Source organism: Cinclus cinclus, chromosome 3 (genome assembly GCF_963662255.1).
Source record: "Cinclus cinclus chromosome 3, bCinCin1.1, whole genome shotgun sequence".
Classification (NCBI taxonomy): Eukaryota; Metazoa; Chordata; class Aves; order Passeriformes; family Cinclidae; genus Cinclus; species Cinclus cinclus.
The window spans coordinates 53,246,836-53,272,538 of NC_085048.1; the positions used below are offsets into that span (position 1 = coordinate 53,246,836).

At 36.4% G+C, this 25,703-nt stretch overlaps 1 protein-coding gene across 1 annotated transcript in view; it reads left to right on the forward strand.

Annotated features, from left to right (window-relative positions):
* Positions 1-25,703, forward strand: part of LAMA2 (laminin subunit alpha 2) — a gene marked incomplete at its 5' end in the record, with an annotated part of 255,146 nt that overhangs the window by 147,843 nt on the left and 81,600 nt on the right. The window contains 9 exons of the mRNA XM_062488976.1: positions 1,118-1,261; positions 3,614-3,793; positions 4,498-4,686; positions 4,781-5,019; positions 9,606-9,723; positions 12,792-12,926; positions 13,472-13,596; positions 17,263-17,349; positions 18,213-18,406. Of these exons, the coding sequence (XP_062344960.1) occupies positions 1,118-1,261; positions 3,614-3,793; positions 4,498-4,686; positions 4,781-5,019; positions 9,606-9,723; positions 12,792-12,926; positions 13,472-13,596; positions 17,263-17,349; positions 18,213-18,406 (1,411 nt within the window). The remainder of the gene's footprint in view (positions 1-1,117; positions 1,262-3,613; positions 3,794-4,497; positions 4,687-4,780; positions 5,020-9,605; positions 9,724-12,791; positions 12,927-13,471; positions 13,597-17,262; positions 17,350-18,212; positions 18,407-25,703) is intronic.

The window sequence follows — 25,703 nt, forward strand, 5'->3', positions numbered from 1 at the left end:
ATTATCCTCCCCACAATTTTAATCTAAGGTTAAATTTAAATCTTGGGTTGGTTAATCTTTTGTGTAACTTTTTTTGAAAGAGTTATACATTAAAGAAACTAGGTTTTCATAAAATGGTAATCATTCCCATTTAAACCTGCTGTTACAGCTGCAGAAATGAGCTCTCAAAGGCTCAGGGCCCTTATAGTCAGCCCTGACAAAAAGCAGCAAAATTTATGCTAAATATGTTGTACAAGCATTTGTTGATAGAACATGTGGAAATGAGGGTTAAAACTGGTAAATCCTGAGGGATAATGTTGGTTTCTTGTATAAGGTTCGGAAAGTTTAATGTTTTGTTTTTTTTTTTAGATTGGCTTCTTCACACTAGTTTCAAGAGAACAGAAAAATTGTGTGGGAAGAAAAAGCCAACCAGTGCTTTCATATTGCTGTTTTTTTTTTCTTTTTAATACCTTGGTCTCAATATGAAAATGGTTTTAAAAGGCTCTGCATAAATTATTGTGTATCTGCCCTATCTGGAATAGCTTTTTATTTTGACTAATTGAAAAATGAAAATAAAAGCATTGACATTACAACAGTGAGACATTTCAGCCTTGTTAATACTGTTCAATGATGTGGAAAACAATCATGAAGAGGAGAAAGCTTTTCTCTACAGAATTTCCATTAAAATACATTTCTCAGCAAGAACATTTAGTGCTGTACCTTAAATATCTGAACATGTCAATGCTAATTCCTATTAAACAGAGGGCTTGATTAACATGGGCAATTTCAGAACAAGTTATTTTTCTTATCTTATCAATCAGTTATTGAGCATGTCATGCCCAAAGTGCCATTTAATTTTTCTGTGCTTACAACTTTCAGTGTGAAGCCAGCATCTATTGCTCAGAGCTACTCAGTGGATACAAATGCAAATGCCTTAATTACATTAATTACATATGTTTGCATACACACGTGATAAGAAGCTGGAGAGTTCCTTGAACATTTCCTAATGCTTATTATTATTTCTTGCTTCACCCTGTTATTATCATTACAGTAGGATTTTCTTCTTCTATTGCTACCTTGAAATAAAACTTGATTTTTTTTTTTTCCTTTAAAGAAACACTCCCTCTCTTTCTTCCAGGTTAATGTGGAAGGTGTCCACTGTGACAGGTGCAAGTCTGGTACATTTGGTCTCTCTGCCAGAAACCCACTTGGCTGCAGCAGTTGCTATTGCTTTGGCCTGACTACACAGTGCAGCGAGGCAAGGGGGCTGATCCGCGTGTGGGTGAGTAGGGAACTGCTGAGCCATGTAATGCGATAATGTTGTTTCCTGCTGGCATCTTTTAGTCAAGCACTGAGAGGTAGCTAGAAAATGGCCAAACATTTAAGCAATCACTTTTCCTCTTTATGCTTTGAGGAGCGGTGAGAGCGATATGTTCCATTAGAAAATCAGGGTCGAGACATTAAAAGGAAATAAATAGATAAGAAAATAGGATAGCTGATGCCCAGCCAAAGTAAAGCTATTAAACCCCAAGAAAGGGCAAGTTAGTCATGTGGGGAAATTATGGGGTCTGATGCATTGCAACATAATCCCTGGTACGTGATACACGGTTTACCCAGGTGTGTTCAAGGGCCACAGATGCTTGCTGTCCAGCATAAAGTTCCTTTTTTGTTTATTTTCCTTGTTGGTTTTGTTTTTTTGCTGGGATTTTAATTTATTTTTGAAAAAGAGCTTATTGAAGCTATATTTAAATTCAAGCATGGAAAGGTATAATCCATCAGAACAAATAAATAGATCTACACCTGTTTGTGGAAGAGGGCTTTGAGACCCGTGCTGGACTGATGAATAAAGCAGACTGGATGCCTCCATTCATCTGCACAACAACAGCAAAACACACAATGAGACTGCTGCCATGCCAGATGCTCAGTTGCATTCTGGAGGAGAGATTTCTAATGGAAAATTATTAGTTCTGTCCCCATGTATGGTCAGTCATATCTCTGCTCAAAAGAATGCCAACCATAGAAGGAATGTCTGCCTAATGCAAATTAGCCAAAGCCTGAGACTAGACATGTACAAGCGTCAGGTAGATAAGGATACTTCAGTCTGAAATCAAGTTAATCTCTCTTGCTTAATATAATATGGATAGCACTTGTTCTCCACTTCCCTGTTCAATCCCATAGCACCTCTTTCCCCTCCCAGTGGATGAAGTGATTTATTATGATCTGACCCAGTTTTTCTTATTATTTCAGTTTTGCCCATCATATGCTGCTAGACTTGAGATGAAAGGCTGTAGAAGGCTGACAAGTTATAAAATTTAATCAAGTTCCGTTACAGCAACAGCTCTGGATAATTGTGCTTTGACCTTTGTGGCAGCACAAAGTATAAAAAAAAATTAAACCTCCTGATTATTTTGTTTCTCTTGATTAATTTCCTTTTGTATTTATGCTCGTATCTAAAGAAGTGTATGTCCATGTCACATCTTGTATCATATATTTCAGAATTGATACAGAACTTTAAAATAAGTGAGACTGTGTTCTGCCAGCTGCTAGTGGCTATTTTGGATACTCTGAGCTGCTTCAAATTACATTAGACTTGTTTAAAGGGGGAAATCCTGTTTTATATGACAATAAGGCATGTCTGATGAATGATCTGAAATTTAAATGTGTTGACCCTTTTCCTGGTATCTAAATTATTAAACAGCAAAATAAAGTTATGATACAAAATCAGTAAATCTCACTAAAGGCTGGCAACGTTAGGAGTGCTTCCATGTCTGGTCAGTCCATAGAGACTGCTGTAAATGGAAATACCAAGATGCTGAGGGTGCAGTCCAGGGCTTGGTTGATTCCTCATTACCTGACTAACATCTCATGACTAGTTTGTTGATGATGTGACTGTTACCTGCATTTGTTTTCTTTGTCTTTCTCACTCTTTGGGAGAAAGCAATATTGATACCAGCCTTTTGCATCTGTTCACACTTTCCCTGAGATACTTCTATTGGCACAGAATTACTAAGACTCTTACTGGAGTTTTTGATCAAAATAAGGATTTCCATATAATACTAATGCGACTCTGTCAACCCGTGTAAGAAAATTACAGGCATGTAAGTGGCATCCTTGTATTTTTTTAAATAAAGCTGAATTTAGAGTTACAGAAACCTTCACTGAAGCCTCACTCTGCAAATTGCCTGGAGAACATTTAGCTTGAATATTGCATAGAAGTACTAAGGGATGGGGCACTGTGTTTTACAGCTCTGGTGATGTAAAACTGGTGGTGAGAACTCTGCTTCTTTGTAAGGTAAAATTTCTCACAGTCTGAACAAAAGAGACCTGAGACTGAAATAGCACTATGAAAATCACTTCAATAAAATTCATGGAATCACTTGCTGATTAAACTATTTTAACCAGTGCTGCTACATTCTTTGTTAACATGAGGACAAGGTGCAAAAGGCTCAAGGGGAAAGTCATTATTAGCACTGTTCATACCTGAAGGAGTAGCAAGACTGCTTTGTGACAAATTGCTTGTGATGTGAAATGAAATTACCTAGAAGTAATTTTTTTAAGAGCTAGAATTTAAAGACTAACACTTCATGGGGAAAAATAGTTAATTTTCTTCTTGATTTTTTTCAAATATTCGTAGGTGACCTTGAAGCCAGAGCAAATGATTCTGCCACTGGTGGATGAAAACCTTCAGCGTAGCACTCTTTCAGGGATTGCATTCCAGCCTCCTGAAATAGTAGCAAATATAGAACAGGTGATGCAGGTTCTTCGGTCTGAACCTGTTTACTGGAGACTTCCAGAGCAGTTTGAGGGACAAAAGGTAAACCTAAAACTCCACTGGATACTGACATGTTGTTTTTTTCAATTTTCTTTTTATCTTATTTTATTAATTTTCAGTGCCTTTTTTCCCTCCCAATAAGCATGTCTTCACACAGTGGAAAGTACTTCAAAAGAAAGTAAATACTATTCCATTGTTAAAAATTATTTGCTGTGTTGTTATGGAAATTAATAAAGTAACATGAACAATATTTTACATGTTAATATCTGTAAATATCTATGTTCTATTCTTCCACAGGATAAATTTTCTCATTAAAATGTTATTTGAAAAATTAAGCTTCACAAATTTAATATAACACTTGCAATTTTTTGTTTCTCACAGTTTTAAGCAAAAAATACTTGATGTTTGTCGATTACATGGGAGAAAATTATTGAAAGAAACATCCTTTTGGATGTTGTTTGCACCTCTGTGACAATTTATTTTGCACTTTTGATATTTCTTGGTTTGATGGAACACCAAGGCACATGTAAGGAAGTAGATAGCATACTGGTTTTAGTGTAATATAATAACAAATTATTGATGAGTGTTTTTGAACACAGCCCTTGTACCTAGACAGTTCCACAAGTGCATATTACTATTTTCTACCACGCCTGCATTCATCAGGGTGCACAGGGGTGCATCTAGCTCCTTCCCAGGAATTTATTTTCAGGTAACTGAAAATGAGATTTCTTTTTGTGCTTTGCTAGCTGACCGCTTATGGAGGGAAACTGAAATATGCCATCTACTTTGAAGCACGAGAAGAGACAGGTTTTACAACTTACTCCCCACAAGTCATCATAAGAGGTGGGCCTCCCACAAATACGAGAATTATTGTCCGGCATATGGCTGCCCCTCTGATTGGCCAGCTGACAAGGCATGAGATAGAGATGACAGAGGTAACATTTCCAACTGCTCTTGTGCCCCAAAGCTCAAGCACACGGCTCTTTTGAACGTCGTTAATAATCTGTCTTTTGTGTTTCCGTCTTTCAGCATGAATGGGAATATTATGGTGATGACCAAAGAAGCAGAAACCTTGTACCATGGGAATATTATCATGGTAACCCAGGCGTCAACAGGACAATGTCTCAGGCAGATTTCACCTGGAAACATTATGGAGATGACTCAAGACCAAGTAGAACTGTATCCCGGGAAGATTTCATGAATGTGTTGTATGATGTTCATTACATCCTTATCAAGGCGACTCATGGCAATATCATGAGGCAGAGCAGGTAACTCTTTCATGCAGTGTTCTGAAATAGTGCAGTAGTCAGACAGCCTCATAGACCTCCCAGCTATTCCCAAAGGAATTTGTATTCACGACACCAGCTATAAGCCATTGCTGAGAAGAAAGAACAGAAGGAATTTGCATTTGGCATAGTGGAAGACACAGAAGAAGGAAGTTTTATGCAAGTGGAATCTCTGTTGTCAGAATCCTAGAACAGAAAAAACCTGTAGGCATACACATTCTGAAACAAACCTAGTGTATTTTTTGAATAAAGGTCTACTTTATGAAAACATGATGCTGTAATAAAATATAAATGTTAGCACAAGAAGGAATTTTCTCTTCCAAGTGGGAAATTAAATATTAGAGGGTCAGATTCAACATCTTCTATACAATATATTAATGAATCAGTTATGCAAGGAAATTAAGATAACAGTAAATTTGAAATGGACATCAGGCAGCAACATGACAGGAACAGTACAAGAATCTCTGCAATCTGAAGGTCAGCTGTATGATTTACACTGAAAGTAGCAGTCAATTGAACTAACAAGGAACAACTGCTTAGTTATCTATTCTTCAAAGAGGAGTCTGTTGTTTGCAACATATCACCAGGTGAACATGATTCAGCAACAGTATTCTTGTTGAGAAATGCTAATTATCTATCTGCATGTATAAAGAGATATGGACTGCAAAGATGAAAAAAACAACCTCTTTTATTTCCATTCAACACTAGTAAAGCCTACTGTGTGAAGTTCTGGTTAATAGAATTCAAGAAAATAGTTATTAAAATGCTCAGAGGATATCGGTGACCATCATTGCAGGTTAGAAAATATGACGTGTGAGAGAAGATATAAAGTTATAGATATGTTTAGAAATGAGAAATTGCTTTAAAATGCTTAAAATCTTGTCACAGAGAAAAAAGAAAGAATTAGTACTCTATTGCTGTGGTGGGTAAGTCAAAAACAAAAAAGAATTTAAACTTCAGCAGGAAAGATTCACATTAGACATGAAAGATAAACTACTGGGGGTAGAGAAGTCTTAGAACAGCTTACATAGACTATGGCATAAAGTTTTTCTTAATTAATACACGATACCTTTTGCAATCAAAATTTATTAGCAAGGGGATGGGAATGATCAGAGGTAACCTCCAAAGGTCTCCAGTAGTCGACTTTATGATTCTGTCATAGAAATGATAAGCTAAAACTATTTCTGTGTTTCTAGGGTACAAATAGGTCTGTAAGAGCCTTGCCTTTGGAGTTTGAAGGTGAATAGTAGCGGCAGGTACCATGCAACTTCAAGCACTGTGTGACTGAAAACATAGTCATGGTTGATGCTATTGTTTAAAGTATGCAATTTACAGAAAAAAATTCATGTAGCTTGCACTAGTTAGATGCTAAATGTTAGTAACAGATGCCATAAGTGTTTAACACTGGTTTAATTTATTTTTGGCATAGTCCATTAAGGATATTGTATTACAAGCAAGGGGATTCCCAGGAAAAGAGTTTTTGAAGGTAACCCCAATGCAATGTGGAAAATTTGAGAAGCATATTCATGTTTCATGTGTGTTTCTCCTTTGCCTCGAAGCAGTACAGATCTTAGTTCAGCTGTGGAAGTAAAAACAGAGTAGTATCTCAGCTGGAGTGTCCAAAGGAAAGTTAAGACAGCAAACCTGATTTTGTTCTGAGGGGTGTGTGACTGTGACTGCACTTGGCCTGCACTGCACCACCATTTTACCAAGGCTACCCAGTAATGAGACAGCCAGAACAAGGAAGGACTTTTCAGTTCCCAGGCAGGTTTGCAAGGTGTCATTTAAAGAACCAGAATATATATTTTTACAGCATGGCATTTCAGAATGTGACATTTTATAACAGCAGAGCTTAGCAAACAGTTCATTTGGTCTTTCTGGTAACTCTCCATCTGAAGTCATAGCCTTGCATATAATTCTGTATTTGATTTTGAAGGTGGTTATGGTACAATGGATTTTTATGGTCTGTCTAGTTACAAAGTTAACATTTATCACACGACATCTGAGACTTTAGGTAGAATATAGCAGGAATACATTTTTTGTTTTAAGTTAACACCTTGAATTATTTCAGTGAAAGTTTTGCATAAGACTAAAGTATAAATCCCCAAAAATGTTTTTAAAGGTTAGTAGAACATTACCTTGCACAAGAATTGAAGGCTTTTATTAAAAACAAGCAGAGACTATCTAAAGAACAATATTTGTACTCAAATTTAAACATATGTTTGAATTAAGTGGCTTACAATAAAACATTTGTTTAAATAGAGTGCGTTGTGCTTTCCAAATAAGGGCCCTGTTCTAAACTAGCAAAGCTTCTCTTTCCACTTGACTGTGCATAATAGAAAAAGATATATAAAGTTAATGAATCTCTGGATGGCAGGAGGAAAATATATATATGAAGTATTTTTACATTTGGGGGGGGGGTTTAATAGTGCTTTAATTTCAATTGCAAAATTTAAAAGCTGCAGGTAAGTGAAAAACTACAGGAAAAAACACTTTAAAATAAAGTCAAAGTAGCAGCAGCAATTGGGAACATAAAAATAGCTTCATTCTGGTGTTAGCACTCTATTAGCTAAACAGTTTAGTAGCTATGCTAATGTTGTTTCTACTTCCAAGCTGCAGCTTTATTAGTGATTTAGAGGTTTCTGCTCAGAATCCCAATCCAAACATTTTTCTTCTGTATTGTTCATTTTGTTGCCCTCATTTTCACATTCAATACTCTAAATGGAAACATTGCTTTTATTAGATTTTGTTTTGCAACAGGGCTGTGATAATAAATTTCTTGAATTGAAGTATGCTTTCAATTTCACTGCAAATTATTTCAATATTCCCAACAGTGATCAGGTGGCAGTTGTTTGACTGCTGCCTAATAGACAGTTTCCAAAAATCAGCCAAGCCTGACCTTCCTTAAGAGTAATGTTTTCACATAAACAATAGGTAGCTTCGTGGCCCTAGAGTGTATTGTTATCTAAGTGCAGCTTTATAGCAGTAAACAGTTTTTCAAATGTGCCCTAACTTTTGAGGATGGTGAAGTGGCAGATTTAATTTTCTTTTCCTATTAAATGTACAGAGATTTTAATGTAACTTTACATTGGCATATCAGATTGGAATGGTTTTGCCCTCTTTATTTTCAATCTTCTGTTTTGACCTGGCTCTGTTTTCTGGGGTTTTTGGGGTTTTTTGTTCAGTTTACCTGCTCGACTGAACCCCTTTCTTCAGGTAATAAGAAGAGAGCACAGGGTTTAAGTTATTAGATTACTTTTGGTATTTTTGTATTGACGCAAGGTTATCAAGATGTGTGTGTGTGGTCACATAAGCTCTGTCACAAAACTCTCATCTAGTTCAGGGATGGGCATTTGCTTTTCCTCCATTCACCTTGACATTGGTACCTGTATGCTAATGGGCACAGTAGCATCACTCTGTCCCTCAGGAATCAAGGTCTGGGAGAAGCTGAACAAGCCATGAGAATGAGGAGGAGATGAGCAGCTCTGTGAGCTCCTCTCCATTAGCACTGTGCTCAGACACTGAATAGACTCTATCCACATTATTGGCATTTATTCGGCCAGTTAGTCAGATAATCATTGACATTTTATCTTAGGTTAGCATTATAGTTGAAGTTACAAAATTTACACTGTTCTGCACATTTTGTTTCTCTGAGGCAATAGGTGTTCCAGATCGTAGCACTCATTTAAGCCTAATCCCAAAAATAAAAAGTACGATTAGTTAATGTATGATATATTAGGATTAAGTGTATTTCATTTGATTTTATATTTGTTGTCTTTGTCCATTATATGCTCAACCCTATTTAGCAGGTCAGCATTCATGCTGGAAACACAAGGAGTGGTTTGGAGGCAAGGATGTTATTATCATTAATAAAATTAAACAAATGTTTGGAAAGTTAAAATTTTAGAAATATATCCCTTCCTGATCTTCGCAGTTGCTTCTGTAGTAGTATTTCATACTTTCTTTAAATTGTTTGTTTATATGTCTGAACAATCGTGAAGAGAGAAAAAAAAAATAGAAAAAAAAGAGAAAAATAGATTATACCTGCCTACTGATCATAACATTTCTGCTCAAAAGACAAATGTCCAGTGTCTTTGAAATCTGGTCTAGAGCTTGCTAGGTTGCTTTAGTTGCTGAGGATATATTTAATACTACTTTTTAATATTACTAGTTATCTCATTATAAGCTCATTAAGAGGACAATTTTATTGCCATACCCATGAGAGTCATCAATTTCTTAATGAGTCCCTCCAAATGGAGAATCAGATATGAATTTTTGTAGGTTAAATTTTGTTAGTTTGGCTGAAAAAAGATTAAAGAAAGAGATAGAATCAAGGTGGAAATTTAGTTAGTTATACTATTGCCTAGAAGAAGATGAGACCAGAGGTGGTGTTAACTTTGTAGTTTCTTGGGAGATGCAAAAAACAGTGGTGTTTTTCTGCTGTAGATCAAGAATCCTACAAACAGCCAAATGAGATTGTGTCCTCCCATACCAGCTGACTGTGAGGTAACTGGATTTGAGTGGGTGCTTGGCTAATCTCATTAGAGGTGTTTGTTCCTTTTTTCCAGGATTTCTGAGATCTCATTGGAAGTTGCTGAAGGTGGCCTTGTGTCCGGGATGGCTCCTCAGGCTTACTTGATAGAGAAATGTGACTGCCCTTTGGGTTATTCTGGTCTGTCCTGTGAGGTACAGTACTAACCTAACTCCCAGGAAAAGTCTTTGTATCTTCTTTGGTCCATTCACTGGCAAGGTGTGAATAGTAATTGAGTGTGAATTAGTTTAACTGGCAGCAGCTCTCCCTTAATTTAATTACTTATTTTCTCTCATAGGGGTTTTCAGCCTTTTTTTTTTTTTTCTGTAGGCAAATATGCCACTGAAACCATGACTGACTCAAATACTTAGGATTCAGGAAAGCAAGCTTTACTGGGACAGCATCTCTGAAGCTGATTTGTGTGACGGATACTAACAGATCTAGTCTTTTTGAACATATAAGAGTATAATACTCTTATAATAGTAAAATACTAACTCACTGAACACCAGGAGAGAAGTGTTGGTCAACTAAGTGACCTGGGTGCTCCTTATACATGCACTGTATTTTTTTTTTTACTTACAACTTCATGCTGAAGATTGCATATTTCAAAAACACCCTAGTGATCTAGAGAATCAGCGAACTTGTATATGCTTTTGGAAAATGGATTTCATGATAGGTACCAGAGAAGTTGTCTAAGATATAATACATTGATTGCAGAATAGAAGTTAGTATTTCTGACTGTCCATGCTCTTGATGATGAGACTGCCAATCTTTCTGTGTGCAGAACACCATGTTTTAATTTTTAATCAAGCAGTTCTAAATTCACTGGTTGCAATTGATAGGTGGAGGTAGCAGGGAGCAACACCTTGAGTATTCTGCAAATGACTCAAACATACTAAGTGGGATCTTGTAAAGGTTTCCCCCAAACTACCAATGGGAGAAAAATTGAAGTATATGAAGGGAAAGATTGCTTGTAATCTCTGAGAACTCTGATCCATTTGGATGTTATACATGACTGTGTTATGCAGCAAATAAGTCAGCAGAAACAGTAAGTTCATAGAAAAGGTGTGCAAGAAAGTGAATGAAGTAATTTTCTTTGAACAATATTTCAATAAGAGAATACACCTGAACTTGTGTAAATACATGAGAAAATAATGGACTCCAAAATTTGCTTAGAAGTACAGATTTTTTTTAATTACTGTAGCAAATTGAATTTTTGAAGAAAAATTCATGATAATGTAATTAGAACTTTTCTTTAATTCACACCCTCCAGGGGCTCAATAAATGTCTCAGTTGCAACCTTCATACTTCATTCTTAATTGCATGATCTTCACATACTCATAACTTAGTTTATTTTTAGTGTGATCAGTGAAGGTTATGGTGTGTTCTGTGAAGGTTTATTTAATTTTTGCAGGAAAAAAATCTGACACACTGGCATTTTTTAAGCAGATGTTAACAGGATGTATGTGTCTGTGCCATGCTTTATCCATTTAATAACATTGTGAAGATTATGTGCACAGCATTTTTTACTAGAAGTGACATTTCTTTCCCCCCCGCCTTTTATTTTCCCTTTTTTTTCCATATCTAGTTGTAGGCTGCAGAAGCAGTAGTAAGAATTTTCCTAATGGCTGCTTCTGAAGAACTTGCAAACAAGCAGTTGAAAGTATAGTCTTTTTTATCTTTTCTCTGTGTTTTATTTAATCTCAGAAATGCTTCAACCAAATAGATGATAGGACTGTCAATGGCATATAAGGAAAATCCCAGATAATAGGTTTTGTTTGAGGATGTGCCATGTATTTATAATCAGATTCTGAAGTAGCTTAGAACTTGTGAAGATGTGTTTTGTACCTTGTCTGGACAAGTACACTTGTGGGGATAGAGAGGGAGGCGGGGGGGAAGATATTTTAGCAAGAAACAGAAATACTTTTATTTGAGATAATTTATCTAGGTTGGAATTCTTCACAAACCATGAAAAAGAATGATAGACTGTTTCTATGCTTCAGGGAACTTAATGGGGTCTAAGTCAAAACAGAAGGGGAAAAGCAGAAATGAGTTAAGATTAATTTCTTTGTGATTCTAAAGAAAATAATTGTGTTTATACTTTTTCCATAACTTAGACTCCTGGAGGTTTTGGCAGTGATTATAAAACTCTCAGAGTGGTGGTATATGAATAAATCTAGCATGTCAGCTAGTGCTTTACTGAAAAAATCCTGCTTTTGGTCACAAAAATTACTTACTCCAGATTCTCTTCTGGGTTTTTGCATGCAGTTTACTGCTCTGTGAAAAGTGTACCACTCCTATTCTTTCTGAAAAGCAGAAAATGTGGTCATCAGTCGGAAATGACCTCATCAGGCCGCCTTCACAGGCTCCTTGGCACCACTAGGTGGTGGGATTTATTCATGGGACAAGTGACTTCTCTGTAGGCACTTACTCCTAATGGTCTCAACTGTCAAAATGTTCCTGTTTGTGCTTTTATGCTGCTGTAGCTGTATGCTTTCTGAGAGCTGTGTAAGGGCTTCCACAGAAATAAAGATCAAGTGTTTGATTTTGCATGTGTCAGCTTTGCTAGCAATTCTTGGAATTTTATTGCCAAGCTGCAGTAGAGGAGACTTAGTGATGGATAAACTTGGTTTGGGGCTGATAGTCTCAAGACATGGAAAACCTTTAACATTTTGAATTCTGTACATTTATGTTCTTTAACTTATATAGCTATAAATAATGCAGTCATGCAGCCATTTTCTTGTTTATTATTCGGCTTTTGCTTGTTATCCATCAGGTAGTGTGTAGGCAGATACTAGCTTGTCGAACCTGAAAAACATAGCAGAGATGAGGGAAACAAACTCATCGTGCTTGCTCTCCACAGTCCACACAAAAACAAAATATTTCGGAAACAAACTGTTTTCTTAAGTAATGAAAGGAATGATGCTTGATGCACAGTGAGAACAGAGAGGTGTTCTGCATCTGAATGAAATATCTCTCAAGCTGTAGTATAAAAGCCTGATGCCAGTGGAGTGCTCCAGGGATTTTTCAGCCATGTTTCCAATTAGGGATGGCTCTTGTTATCTGTAAAGTACTGTATATTGTTTGTAACACAGCTGGAAGCCTGTCAGATTCTTTTCACAACTTGCAAAAACTGGTGATTGGAAAGATGAGCTTGCAATGCTCCCCATACACAGTCCACACTGTAATGATCTGTTTTCTTCTGCATCTTTTTTTATTGCAGTTATGCTCTCCAGGATTTTATAGACTTCCATCTCCACCTGCGGGAAGGACACCTGCTCAGTCTTTAGGCACCTGTGCTGTATGTCAGTGTCATGGACACAGCACTATGTGTGACTCTGAAACATCAATTTGTCAGGTATTACACTTCTAAGCTTTTGCACGAAGTTAATCTTAATGTAAAATTCCTAAGTTGTGCTACTAATCTGTTTCTGTTCTGATTCTCTGGAGTTCAGATTATGTGCTTTTTCACCCCTGAATTACTGTTTGTGTAAAAAGAAAAACTAGACACCTTCAAAACAAAGAAATTATGTCCCATGTGTCATACAGTAAACACAATTCTGCTCTTACAGGCAGTAATACACAACCTGGTACAGTAAGACTGAATTTTAATGATTGCTCTTTCTCCAATGGCTGGAACAAAGGAGAGAAGAAAGGATGAACAGGATAAGAAATTCTGTAGGATACATCTGGATAGCTGCAGACCTGTATTCTTTCTCCTTTTAAGCCTGTATATTACTCAGCAGGCATTTGATAGAAGCTTAAAGCAAGCATTCCCACTGAGAATCATATCAGGGAAATTGTAGTGAAGTAAGATTGAATACCTAAGGCTGGGAACAGAATGTTGTCTGCTTTCTTGTAATTATCAAAATAGAGTTTTCATTCTGTCTCCTTCCTTGGCAGGATTGTCAGCACAATACTGCTGGTCACCACTGTGAGAGGTGTGCACCAGGATTTTATGGCATTGTCCAAGGCTCTCCGGATGACTGTCAGCCTTGTGCTTGTCCCCTATTCATTTCTAGCAACAAGTAAGTCAGCAAACTCATGGTGCAGAATTGCCTTTCCAGCAAGCCAGAGCTTCCTTCTGGGCTCCCTGTGTCCTTTTTCAGATGGCTGGCTACAGAAGAATTGCCTCATGGAAGCTATACTAAAAATTTCTTATCTACTTTTCCTAATTGATCTTCCTTTAAAAGTCAGAAATTGCTCCCTTGCTAATTTGTGATGAATAAATTAATAAGTGATGGAAAATGCCATACTCAAGATAATGAGTGTGTATTATAAAGGTATTCTCATAAATGGAGCTAGAGCAGAACCCAAGTACAAAGTAGCCACAAGGGAGCTGCAAGAAGTCTTATATATTTTGTTAGCATAAATGTGCCACAGTGCCTTTCTTGCTCCGCTATTGAATTTATTGATTCCTTATTTAATGTTACACGAGTTTTAAGCAATTTGTGAAAGATAGAATAATTTAAAAGCATTATAGTTACTGCAGCGTGAATTTTATTGGTTGCTTTATGCTAACGAGCCTTTCTTTCCATGATGCTTCTGCATGTGTTCCCAACAGATGATACTTTAGACTTGAGATTTGTTTGTTGTTTTGCTGAGAAGCTCTTAATGATATTTGGCATCATACCGTAGTAGTGCTCTGAACAAGTTTGTGTTTCCTTATTGTGCTTTTGAAAAGCCGCAATTGTTCTGTAAATCCATTTTTCTGTGCTTTGTCTGGCCTTTAGGATGTTTTAGTGAGAATTTCAGTCAACATAGCTGAGAATTTAGGGGGTTTCTTTTTCTTCTTACTTCATTTTTATCATTTTGGTCTTGGGTTTATTTTGAAGGCGGAAAGCCCTTTCTCAAACATTATTAGATAAAGACATCATGATCTTTCATCTGCAGCAAGAGTTTTTAAGAATACTTAAGATCTCAAGTACTGAGATTTTCAAATCTTTCAGGTATTGAAAGAAATATCCTTTATCTCAGAAAGTTATAATACATTCTTAGCTACAAGTTTTTCTGAGGTTTGCCCATTTCTTGTATGTTTTCTGTTGCAACTTAGTTATGTGTTCTGCTAATAGTATCAGAAAAGGACATCCAAGTTGCAAAGAACAAGATCAACCAAGCTTCTCAGTTTTGCAAATCACCAAATATTGGAAAAAACCTTTTATGTTACTAACTGGCAGTATGAAGGGCTGCAAATATTCCATCCTATTTTTTTTTTCCATGGGGCTTAGGAACCTTTGGTTGCCCAGAAACACGTGTCAGATGAGAAAATGAGCAGGGCTCTTCACTTGGTGTTTATGGCACCATGCTACAAGGATTTAGACAGATTCTCCACACTGTGCTCCCAAGATAATTTCAGTATCTTATCTAAGACATAACATAAACTCAAGAAGTGGGTGTTGCTGAAGTGCTCTACAGCTGAGAAATGTGTGGACTGTGGGTAGTAGTTCTGTGTGTAACACAGAATCATAGAATGGTTTGCGTTGGAAGAGAGCTTAAAAATCACTCTGGTCCTCCTGTCATAGGCAGGGGCACCTTCCACTAGACCAGGCTTTTCAAAGCCCCATCCAACCTGGCCATGAAGACTTCAAGGGATTGGGGCACTTTGTTGGGCAGTTGTTCAGTGTCTCACCACCGAGTAAAGAATTTCCTCCTAACATCTAATCTATGTTTCCCCCTCTATAGTTTAAAACCATTCCCTGTTGTCTTATCAGCATCTTCTTTTAAAAACTCCCTTTAGGTGTCCTAGGTACGTGCTCAAGTTGCTGAGCTGCCTGAGGGAGAGCAAGCAAAGTGCTCATACCTCACTTAGTCACATAGCCTGCAATGGCTGTGGGTATAGTCACAGCCTTTTGTGTCATGCTCACATGAATGTGATCATGAGACTCTTTTGTTTCATAAACCCTCACAGGAGATAAGAGAATAATACCTAGTCTGAATTTAGTAAAAACATTTAATCATGAGATAGTCATCCAATTTCCTAATGCTGTTGAGAAAAGAGTCAGATCTGAGCATGTCCAGGAGCAGAACTGCTTGTGTTTTATAGAGCTTAACTCAGATGTCTCTAGACATCATGGAAGGGATGTCTATTTCTGTTAGCCACAACCATCAACAACTTTGGTAGCTGTGTAGTAAATAAAGAGACCAACAACTGTACATCTCACTCATGTCAAACCTAAAGGAAAACATGAATAGAGAGAGGGCAGGGAAAAAGATGTTTCAAATGTGTGTATAAGTCTGTCTGTGCACGTCCATTTTTCCAGTGCTGACAGAGGATGCCTGAACAATTGGTTTAGACTAAATGCCTGATTTTTAGATGGATAGGGTGCATGGATTCATTCCATGAGGCTACAGTATAAAGTGCAAAATGAGAATATCAGTCCTTAGATTTGTATATTGTGCAGATCAGTTAAAGCTCTTCAAGATGCTATTAAGGAAGAAGTCTACCCAAAGATATTTTATGGTAATCAAGTAATCATAATCTACATGAAATACAGCCAGCTAATGAGCCATCTCATTAGCTTGCTGTATCATGACTGATACAATAGTATTTGTGAACGGTATAGTGCAATTATTTTTATTTATGAAATTGTATAAAACTCCACCAAAGTTTTAAATACTGTGTTTATACTGCTGTACAACTAGCAGTCAGCTTCAAACATGATGAGCTGGGAAAAAAAAAAAGCAGAAAGAATAGAGAGAATGAATTGTTCCTACTATGGATCTATTTTTATGGAGTTGAAAATGTGTTGGATAATGAGTTTGTGAGTAATAGATCAATTTGTTTACATTTTTTGTGAAGACATAGTTTTATATACTCATTCAAGCACTATTGATTTAATGCATTATAAGCAAGTTAGATGAGGATGCTGACTGTACTGTTCCAAGAAGGAGCCCTGGGCTCACCACTAACCACCTCTGTGCTTTTCTAGTTCTTGCACAAAGAGCTGAGTTTTATGGTTTTGCACCATCTTAATACTCCGTTCTGTTCTTTTGCTCTACCTGCCCTTTTTGTTTGTTTTAACTGCCTGTGCAGGCACTTAATACACTAACATTTCAACTAAATGCTACTTTGCACAGTGCCAGCAGGTACACACTACAGTCAGTAGTAGATTTACTTAGAAAAGAAAATCTAATGTCTTCAATTATTAAAAAAAGACCTCTCCCTCATCATGAAGGAGGTAATTTTAGGGTTCTTTTTTCTCTTTAGACTGGGCTTTTCTTATCCATCCTCGAAAAGGTCTTCTGATGCTGCCTTTTTTGGAAGATTCTGCACAGCTATGACTTTGTTCCCTTTTCCCTCTTACCTTCAAGTAAACTCTTCCCAGCTTTTCTTATTTCATTCAAAATAAAGTGAAATCAGGCTGGAAAGGATGAATGTTTATTAGCTCATTTTCTGAATCTTTTGTTTCACATCCTTCCCAGTGCTTCCTTTGCCTGCTCACAGTGAGTGACAGCACCATTCAATCACACAAGGCTATAGCTCTTAGAGCCTTTGTCCAAACCGTGCAAGCATCAAAGCAAGACATTTGCAAAAATTCTAATAGAAAGGAGAGACCTCTCACAGGTTTTTATAAACAGATATGAAAATGATGCCATTTCCATTAAGAGTGGAACTTCTTAGGCCCTTCTGCACTGCTCACCAAAGTGAAAAGATGTGAGAGTAGAAGAAAATTCTTTATTTACTTCTGTTTTAGTTTTAGCCCTACTTGTGTTGCTGAAGGACCTAGTGACTACCGGTGTACTGCCTGCCCACCTGGATATGAAGGCCAGTACTGCCAAAGGTAGGATGATTGGAAAAAGCAGAAAGAGGGACAATGAAATGAGGAAAAGGCATGAAGGAGATAAATGTTTTTTGATGTTACAAGCATGTATTTACTACTGTTTAAATATATGCCTTTGGATAATTTATTTCTCCTTTATATGCTGTCAAAACTCAGCCGACATAGACAATTTTTATATATAGACAATTTTTATATACACAACTTTAAGTTGATAATCAGTGTTATTTATATCACAGATATTGTCCTAGTTTTACTTTTTGATGTGTGAGGAGTTTTTTTCCTTCAGGGCTCAGAAGCTAAAAAAATTTAGCTAAAATTAGATGCCATGCTAATAGTGTATCTTGATGTCACTCATACCCTTTGTTTTAGTGACTGTTTTGCCCTCATGGACATTGACTGTGAAAGACAGTTACATATAAAAATTTTAATGCCAAATTTTGAATTATAATAACCTAAACAGCCTCTGTTGTCCTATTCATCAAAACACTGAGGGATTAAGATGATCAAAATTGGCAAATGTCTACCAGGCGATTTCATGTCTGACACAAAACACAAGTGGCTAAGTGTAGGCCAAACAATGATACTGGAGGAGTTTTTTTGTTGTGGTTTAATAGAAATTTAACTGAAAATTCTTGAGGGTGTGGAATCACTTTTGCACGCCTCCTCCATCCAGACTGTTCTGTGTCCTGATTAGAAGTCACTTTGTTAGACAGTTTGCAATATTTCTCTCTTGTTCATGAAGCAACAAAGTTTTTTTAACGGTTTGTGAATGTTCGTATTAATTGCATTTAAAATACTGCTAAATATCCTGTGTGCGCTGCGTCTCAGTTGGACAAACCTTGTTTTGTATTTGCAATGTTTAGATGTTCTTCTGGCTACACAGGAAACCCACAAATTCCAGGAGGGTCCTGCCAGGCATGTGAGTGTGATCCATATGGTTCCGTGCCTGTCCCCTGTGACCCTGTCACTGGGCAGTGCACTTGCAAGCCCGGATTCACGGGGTGGAAGTGTGCTGGCTGTGAGCATCGGCATGCGCGTCATGGCACGAAATGCATTTGTACGTATACTAATGGAATCTTGGATAACTTCTCACTGTGTTTGTCGTACTTCAGAAATTCAAGCCTGCTTGTTCAGCAGTGAGTTGTGTGGGTTTCTTTGAAAATAATTGCCAGGTTTGTTACTGCTTTGACATCTGGTCCAATCTTTTTTTCACAAGCCTTGAGGTGCTAAGAAGGCTCTCAATAACTTAATTTTATCACTGAAAATTGACAAAAAAGCTTTGAAGGACTTATTTTTGGCTTTTTGGAGTCTTTAATTTTACTAAAGGTTGTCGCTGCTGTTGTGACAGTATTTTCTCTTGGTGATTTTTTTAGTTTTCTCCTAAATATTTAACCAACAATTGCAATGCTCTATGCATTGAGGCACGTACAAAATTTTTACTAAGGTTTACTTGATCATGTTGGTTCAACAGCAATCCATTGGAATTTAAAAGATGTAAGGAATGACAGTACACTATATCCAGCAAAGAATTTCTATTGCTAAAAGTAGAGAACTAATAGCCTAAAGCAATAATTTATATTTTACAGTACGGGTATCTTTGTCCTCAATATCTTTACCCTCAATTTTGATACATACCAAGTGTTTCTCTTGTATTTTTGTTTGGATTTTTTTTCATTATATTGGATAGTGCTTGTTTTGAGCCTATAATCTCATAATACATAATGTTATATGCTTATATCTTATAAAAAAATGTAGCAAAATCTTTCTAGAACTCTTGGTCAGCTCTGACTGAAGTAAGGCATTTTCCTCTTCCCCGTCTTCCCGAGGACGTGGAGGGACTAACATTATTGTGATTTTTTTTTTCCCCTTTGATGCCATGATTGCTAAATTTACAGTAGAATACTGGTAGAGCTCCAGTAAGTCCACAGTATATAATATTTATTAATTTGTGCACATTTGAAAATCTTGACAAGGCAAAGTCAGCTGGTTTAAATGTTTTATCTTTAACTGAAGCTTTTTCATGGGGAGTGGGGTGCCTGTGTGAGGGACATGTAACATCAGGAAAAGTAGATACCATCTACTTTTTTTTTTCCTTGCTTCTCCAAAAAATTAATTTCTTTTGTACCTCAATACCCACAGGTGCACACCTCTCTGGTATTAAAATGAAATGGTAAAAAGAAATTTCAAATATTTTAAAAGCAAACTGAAAAATAAATAAAGTGCTTAAAATGTCAGAAGGCATCATATAATTCAAGAATGGAATGCATGGCTTCTTGGACTGCCTAAAGAGGAAGATATTAGGAACATAGGATCAGGAACTACACAATGCCAAATATGTTTTCACTCAGCCTAATGGTTGTGATCAGCTGTCAGACAGTCACCAGGACTTAGCAGAACTAAGCTTCTAAGATTACTGAGAATATAGATATAATTGCTTCTATTTATTTGCTATTAAAAACATGGCATTGATTCATTGATTAAAAGCATAATGTACTTCAGAAAATTAAATTTCTCCTCTCCTGCAGTGTGATATAGTTCAGGACTTGCTTAATTCTGAACTTAGTATCTTAAGCTCTGTTTTGAGCAGCAAAATGATTGCAACTGTTGTAAGTGGTCCCTTTGCTGAAATAACTGTGGTTTCAGTTCCATTTTGTGGTCTATGTCTCAAAGAGAATTGTAATTGCAAGTTCATAAGTGTTACAGCTAAGAAATTTTAAAATACGGACTGTGTTTTACAGAGTATCTACATGAAAATTACTTCATTTTTCAATATCCTGAATAGCTCTTACCTTATTGTCAGTATTATCCTATTTTTCCAATCACAGGCATGACTTAGTATGTTTTTTTTATTAGTCTTCTACTTTTTGAGTACTCTGAAAAGTCTTTTGGGTATCCAGGATGACAGAATTTCATTGTACAAAACAGCCTAATTGCAAGTTATCATTTATAATGGTTTTACAATTTGTTAATCAGGCTATTTCATTGTGTGGATAATAAGGTTAAAAATCCTGTTTGTGAATGGAAAAAGCTGCTTGCAGGCAAATGAAATTTTCCACCTTTTTGCTTTGAAAGATGCTATTTGCTGTAATATCTGTTTTAACTGTAACATATTTGAATGTGTTGAAACATACCTACACTATCTTTAATGACATTTTTACTTTAACTAAATACTCAGTTTTCACCGTAAAAACAGTTCTTCACATGTGCATATGGAAATTTTATTTGAGCACCACAAGTGAGGAATCAAATGAGAAGATTTCTTTTGTCATAAAGATAAGAACCACCTATAGGAACAGATGGGATGTACTTTAAATCTCCCTGTCACAGAAAGTCGTTTTTTACTGTTGATACCGTATCAATAATAACCATATCATAAATTGCAAAAACTGCAATTTAATATTACAGTAGACATTTTTATGCCTATTAGCTCTTACTGTATGATGTTCCTCTTGTTTAAAGGAAGTGTTCCTTGACAACCTTATTACTCCAAACCTGTCTTTGCTAACGCAGTAGAATACCCATGACATGGTAGAAAATAAGCCTGATCAATAACCTGTGTAGTCTGTGGTGTGCACAGGTCTATGTCCAAGGGAGTATGGCAAGCCTAGATTTTGTGGAAATTTGCCCAAACAGTGTCTGGTATGTCTCAGGCTTCAGAGTGCAGCTGTGGGTAGGGATTCATTGCTGCAGCCCTTAATGTGCTTTAATAACCCTTGTTCTGTCAAAGAGCCATGAGAAATGCCTTTGGGGAAACCTTGAAATTTTCCTTCCTTGCTCTCAGAATACTGTGTTGATCCAATCTGAGTTTAATGCAGCTGAGAATTTGGTCCTGTATACAATGTATTTTTGCTTTCATATATCAACCGATTGCAAAACTCAGTAAATTCCCTTCTGACCAACTCAGTTGTAACAAAACCTTGAAAGTAAAAACAATGGTGCTCTTAATGTGTAGAAAATTAATTAGTGTCAAGAGCAGAATCTTGTTTGCATTCAGTAGTTAAAATGAGCCGAATGTATGTACCTACTTTTGCTCATTTGTAGTTCCATTTCAACTACTGCAATTGCATTGTACCTGTCAGAAGAAGTGGTCTAACTTAAAGAAAATATATTCAAATACAGTCTGTCACCCATGTTAGAAAAAGTGTTTGTAAGTAGTATAAGACATAGTGTGATTAAGCTGTCCTGTTAGTATGGTATAGTTAAAGTTTAAGAAAGTGAAATTTTATTTTGAATATTTTAAAAAGAATTAACATTTAAATAATGATTTTTTTGGCAAATTCTATAAAAGGTCACCACACAGTATGACCTGAAAAACCAAATAATGCATATTTAAATCAGATCAGAGAGATATTCTATCCAGAATATTGTAATGTATTCTTCATTAAATATAATGTTTAGATTTTAAGACACCCCTTATCATAAATATTCTAAAGATTTTTTAAGTTAAGATTTTCAGTGAAAAGGTGGAGGGAAAAAAAGAAGCATGCATGTTCAGTAAAGTGATCTATTTCAGATATAGATGAAACATTTACCGAGTTCTTACTGGTTCTTTTCTTGTGTCATTTTTCAGTTGCTTAGTGCATGTCACTGCTCAGTGCTGTGTTATAACAGTTATATTTTAGAGACCTGCAGGTAAAATAGAATGCATGTTTTTTTGAAAGCCACTGCTTAAAAGGGAAGATTTCACTTACAGATAAATAACAATGGTAAAATAATTATAGGTGCATGGCACAGACAAAATTCCATTCCCAATGTATTCTTAGAATTGAACAATTTCTGTTCAGTTTTCTGTTTTCTCTAGGATGCCATCAGGGAATGAAAAATCATATCCAAAAAAGTAGATCTTAAAAAAAAGTAATACAAGAGTATGGTCTACTACACATCACAAAAATTTCTAATTGCTAGTAGCTAGATTACTTCCCCAACCAAAATCAACCATCTGGGGTGTCCTATACAGATATTCATAACACTCTGCTGATGAATACTTTCTTGTTTGTCTCAAGCAATTAACTTTGTAGGCTCCCTTTCCCTTCCCTTTTGAAAAAGTCAGTACCCAAAGAATAAATAGTGATGGTTGGAAATTAATTTTAATAATGCTGCCAGCATCCTTGTATACTGTCAAGTATGACAAAAGTTCTCCCAAATCTTGTCTCAGACTTTGAATCAAGCCTGTAGCAATCATGCATTTTCTTAGAAATAGTAATCCTCTTGTGTGTTTTTTGTTATACCTTGTGACATTACACTTCACTTGAGTTGTAGAGTTTGTAGTACATAAAATGAAGAAGCCTAGATGACAGTGTTATTAGAATGGTGACTCTGCTCGCTGCTGTGCCGTATTTATGGAACAAAATGATCCTGGTGAGAACTTCAAGGCTTTATTGTTGTGTGGCTCTGTACATTATATGGCAAGTCAGAACTCACCTTCCGAATGTTTTCAGGGTACCTGTCAAAGATACAATGGAGACTTCAGAAAAAAGGTCTTCAATGTTTTGAGCTGTGTTGCAACACAAACTGCAAAACCTTCCCTTGGATATGTGCTCCTGTGACAAATGTTCCTTGGGGTCAAGAAAAAGCCTAAACGTAAAGCAGTTGGTGTGACTGAACAGGAAGCAATAATGGCACAGGGAGATCAAGCAGATATTTGATTGTTAGGAATTTTTTCTTAACTCAGTCTTGTGGGGCAAAAGAAAAGAAAAATATTCTCAGCCTCTACTGTGTTCCACAAACTTTCATCTTTATGTATTTAATATTCAATATTGGTAGAAGGAAAAAATTATATAATGAGATTCCTTTAATACCAGATCTTGGGCATTTAAGTATTTGCACTCAAGACTGATGCTTGCAATGAGAGGGATTGTTTTTCCCATCTGTCAATCTCTGTTTCATCACAGTCCTACACCAAGAAGCACAAGGGAGCTCCTGGCCACTGGTCCTGGCAGAATCGAGGTTTTCCTTATAAAACAGTGAGGAGCTGCATGGTCTCAGCCATTCCAAATTCAGAACTAGGCAGAAATGCTGTCTCTGTCAGAGGTCGATCTTGTAGAATTGGTGAAACAAAGCCTCTCCCAGCTCTTACACAGTGCTGAATTCATCAGGAGCTAGTAGCCTTCACAGAATGGGCTGAAAAAAAAGATCCCGAGTGTAAAACTACATCTATGAAGCCTTGGACTCGCTTCTTCAGTGTTCTGAGTGATGCTGTGTGTCTGTGTGTCTCAGCTGTAAGAATTAAATTTGTGTCTGTGTTGGACAACTGTTTCTCAGGCTTCATGGACTCAATTAGGAAGGACATTTCCGCTTGGCCTAGAAGCTGATAAGCTACCACTTGTTCTCCATTTTTGTGATACATGCAGTCCTGTTGAGTTTAGACCTACACTCTTGTCTTTCACCCAACTCAAGCAGTGTTTAAGCTCAGCTATTACTGGTATGTATCAAAACCAGCAGATGAAGATTTCTAGATAATACAAATCAGAAATACAACCAAGTAAGTGTTTTAGACCCTGATCTGGGTATGAATTTTCCCATGTTTTGGAGACATATTGATCATGTAAGCTACCTGAAACCAGCAGCAGTAGCAAAGAAGATAAAGCTTTCAGCTCTCTGCTGGATTCTGTTTTAGAAGGCACAGGAAGGCTATTTTATTATTTGGAGACTAGTGTCAAAATGGGAAAAAGTATGTAATAGCGAGCAGATTAATGACCTAACAGCAATTCAACACTTTATTTGAAATGACAGGAAGCTGATACTGAAAAGTCACTGACTATCACAGGGTACTACCTCGCATCAGATATTGCATGGTTGTCCTTAGACCAAAAATTTCGTAGTCATAACACAGTCTTCTGAATCTTCAGTGAAATGAATGTATTAAAGCAAAATTGTGTCAGGTAATCATTCAATTTGAGGAACACATTGTTACTCAGATGTGTTTCTTTTATTACCCATTGTGTTTCTTTGTTAGATGCAATAAATGATTAGATGTCTGTAAACTTAAAAGAATTTATTTTGGCATGCATACTTTGGACATGCTTCTCATAAGAGGTAAGTCAAAATCCTTAGAGACTTAGTGTGCATGGAAAAGTGTGGTGAAAATGGAAAATGCAGTAGTTTGCATTAATTGCTTGTTAAACTATTGTAATATTGACTGCATGGTTTGCTCTGACATGCTTGCACTGCTGTAATGATCTGAATTTAGTGCTGCATTTGGTAATATTAGACACAAATTTATCCTGACAGCTTTATAGATAGACGCAGAAGTATTTAGTCTTGCAAAATATAATCATGCTCTTGAAATATTTCCCATAGCTACAGTACATTACAGACTGCATACTGGAGTAGCTTAGTCCTGTCTCATCCACTCAGCTGTGGTCTCACTCGATGCAGTTCCTCTTTTCAACCTGATTATTGTGCAAGAGGTGTTAATTTATACTGAACGCTCACTTATCGATTGCCCACTCATTGAGAATACTTCATCTCTTCATGGGCTGTTCATTTTTTTCTTATTAGTGTGAATTGAGTTTGTCTCTAACACATAACAAATTTTTAGCAATTTTTTACCAACCACTAGGAAAATTCTGAAAGTGAATAGATTTCACTTATTTCTTAAAAGAAGTAATATATGAAGATAAAAAAAACCCAACAAAACAAACAAAAAAAAAAAAACACAGCAAAAACTAAACTGTAAAGGCCAAATCTTTTCAGGTTCAAGATAATTTATTTTCATCCTGCAAAATGATTATCAGGCCTCCTTACCTTCTTGATCAGCTACAGAACAGGTGTTTGTTATATAACAAACATTATTTGCTGTAAAACTTGTTTTTCCTTGAATTCTCTCAGGCTTCTAAAGGCAAGCACACAGATGGCAAGAACAGGGATGATAATAAGTTGGGGGGGAGGCTAAATTTCATGTAGGAGCATAAATCAGAATGTATCATGCCCACAGTTATTGACTGCAGTTCCAGTGCTGTTCAGTTTATGTAACAAAATACTGTGAAATAGGAGGAAGAAGTCTGCAAATAGAAGCAATGAAAATGCAAAAAGAAAGTCTTAAAATAACAGTAGTATCTACCTTTCTGCACCCACTTCTTACTGTGCTAATCCATCATCTACCTTGTCTCCTTTTCAATCACCTCTTGCGTTTCATGGTGTATTGAAATAGTTTACTTTTTCTCCCCTATATTTGACTCTAGTCTTTGTCTTTCCTGTATTGAACAGTCAACAGAATAAGAACCATATTTATGTAGCTGTGAAAACTTTAATGAACAAAAAAGATTTAATCTACATGAAGAATAGATTTCAGGAAAAAAGAAGTAATTCTCTTTTGAAAATTACTTCTCTTTTCTGCAAAAACATGCACTTTG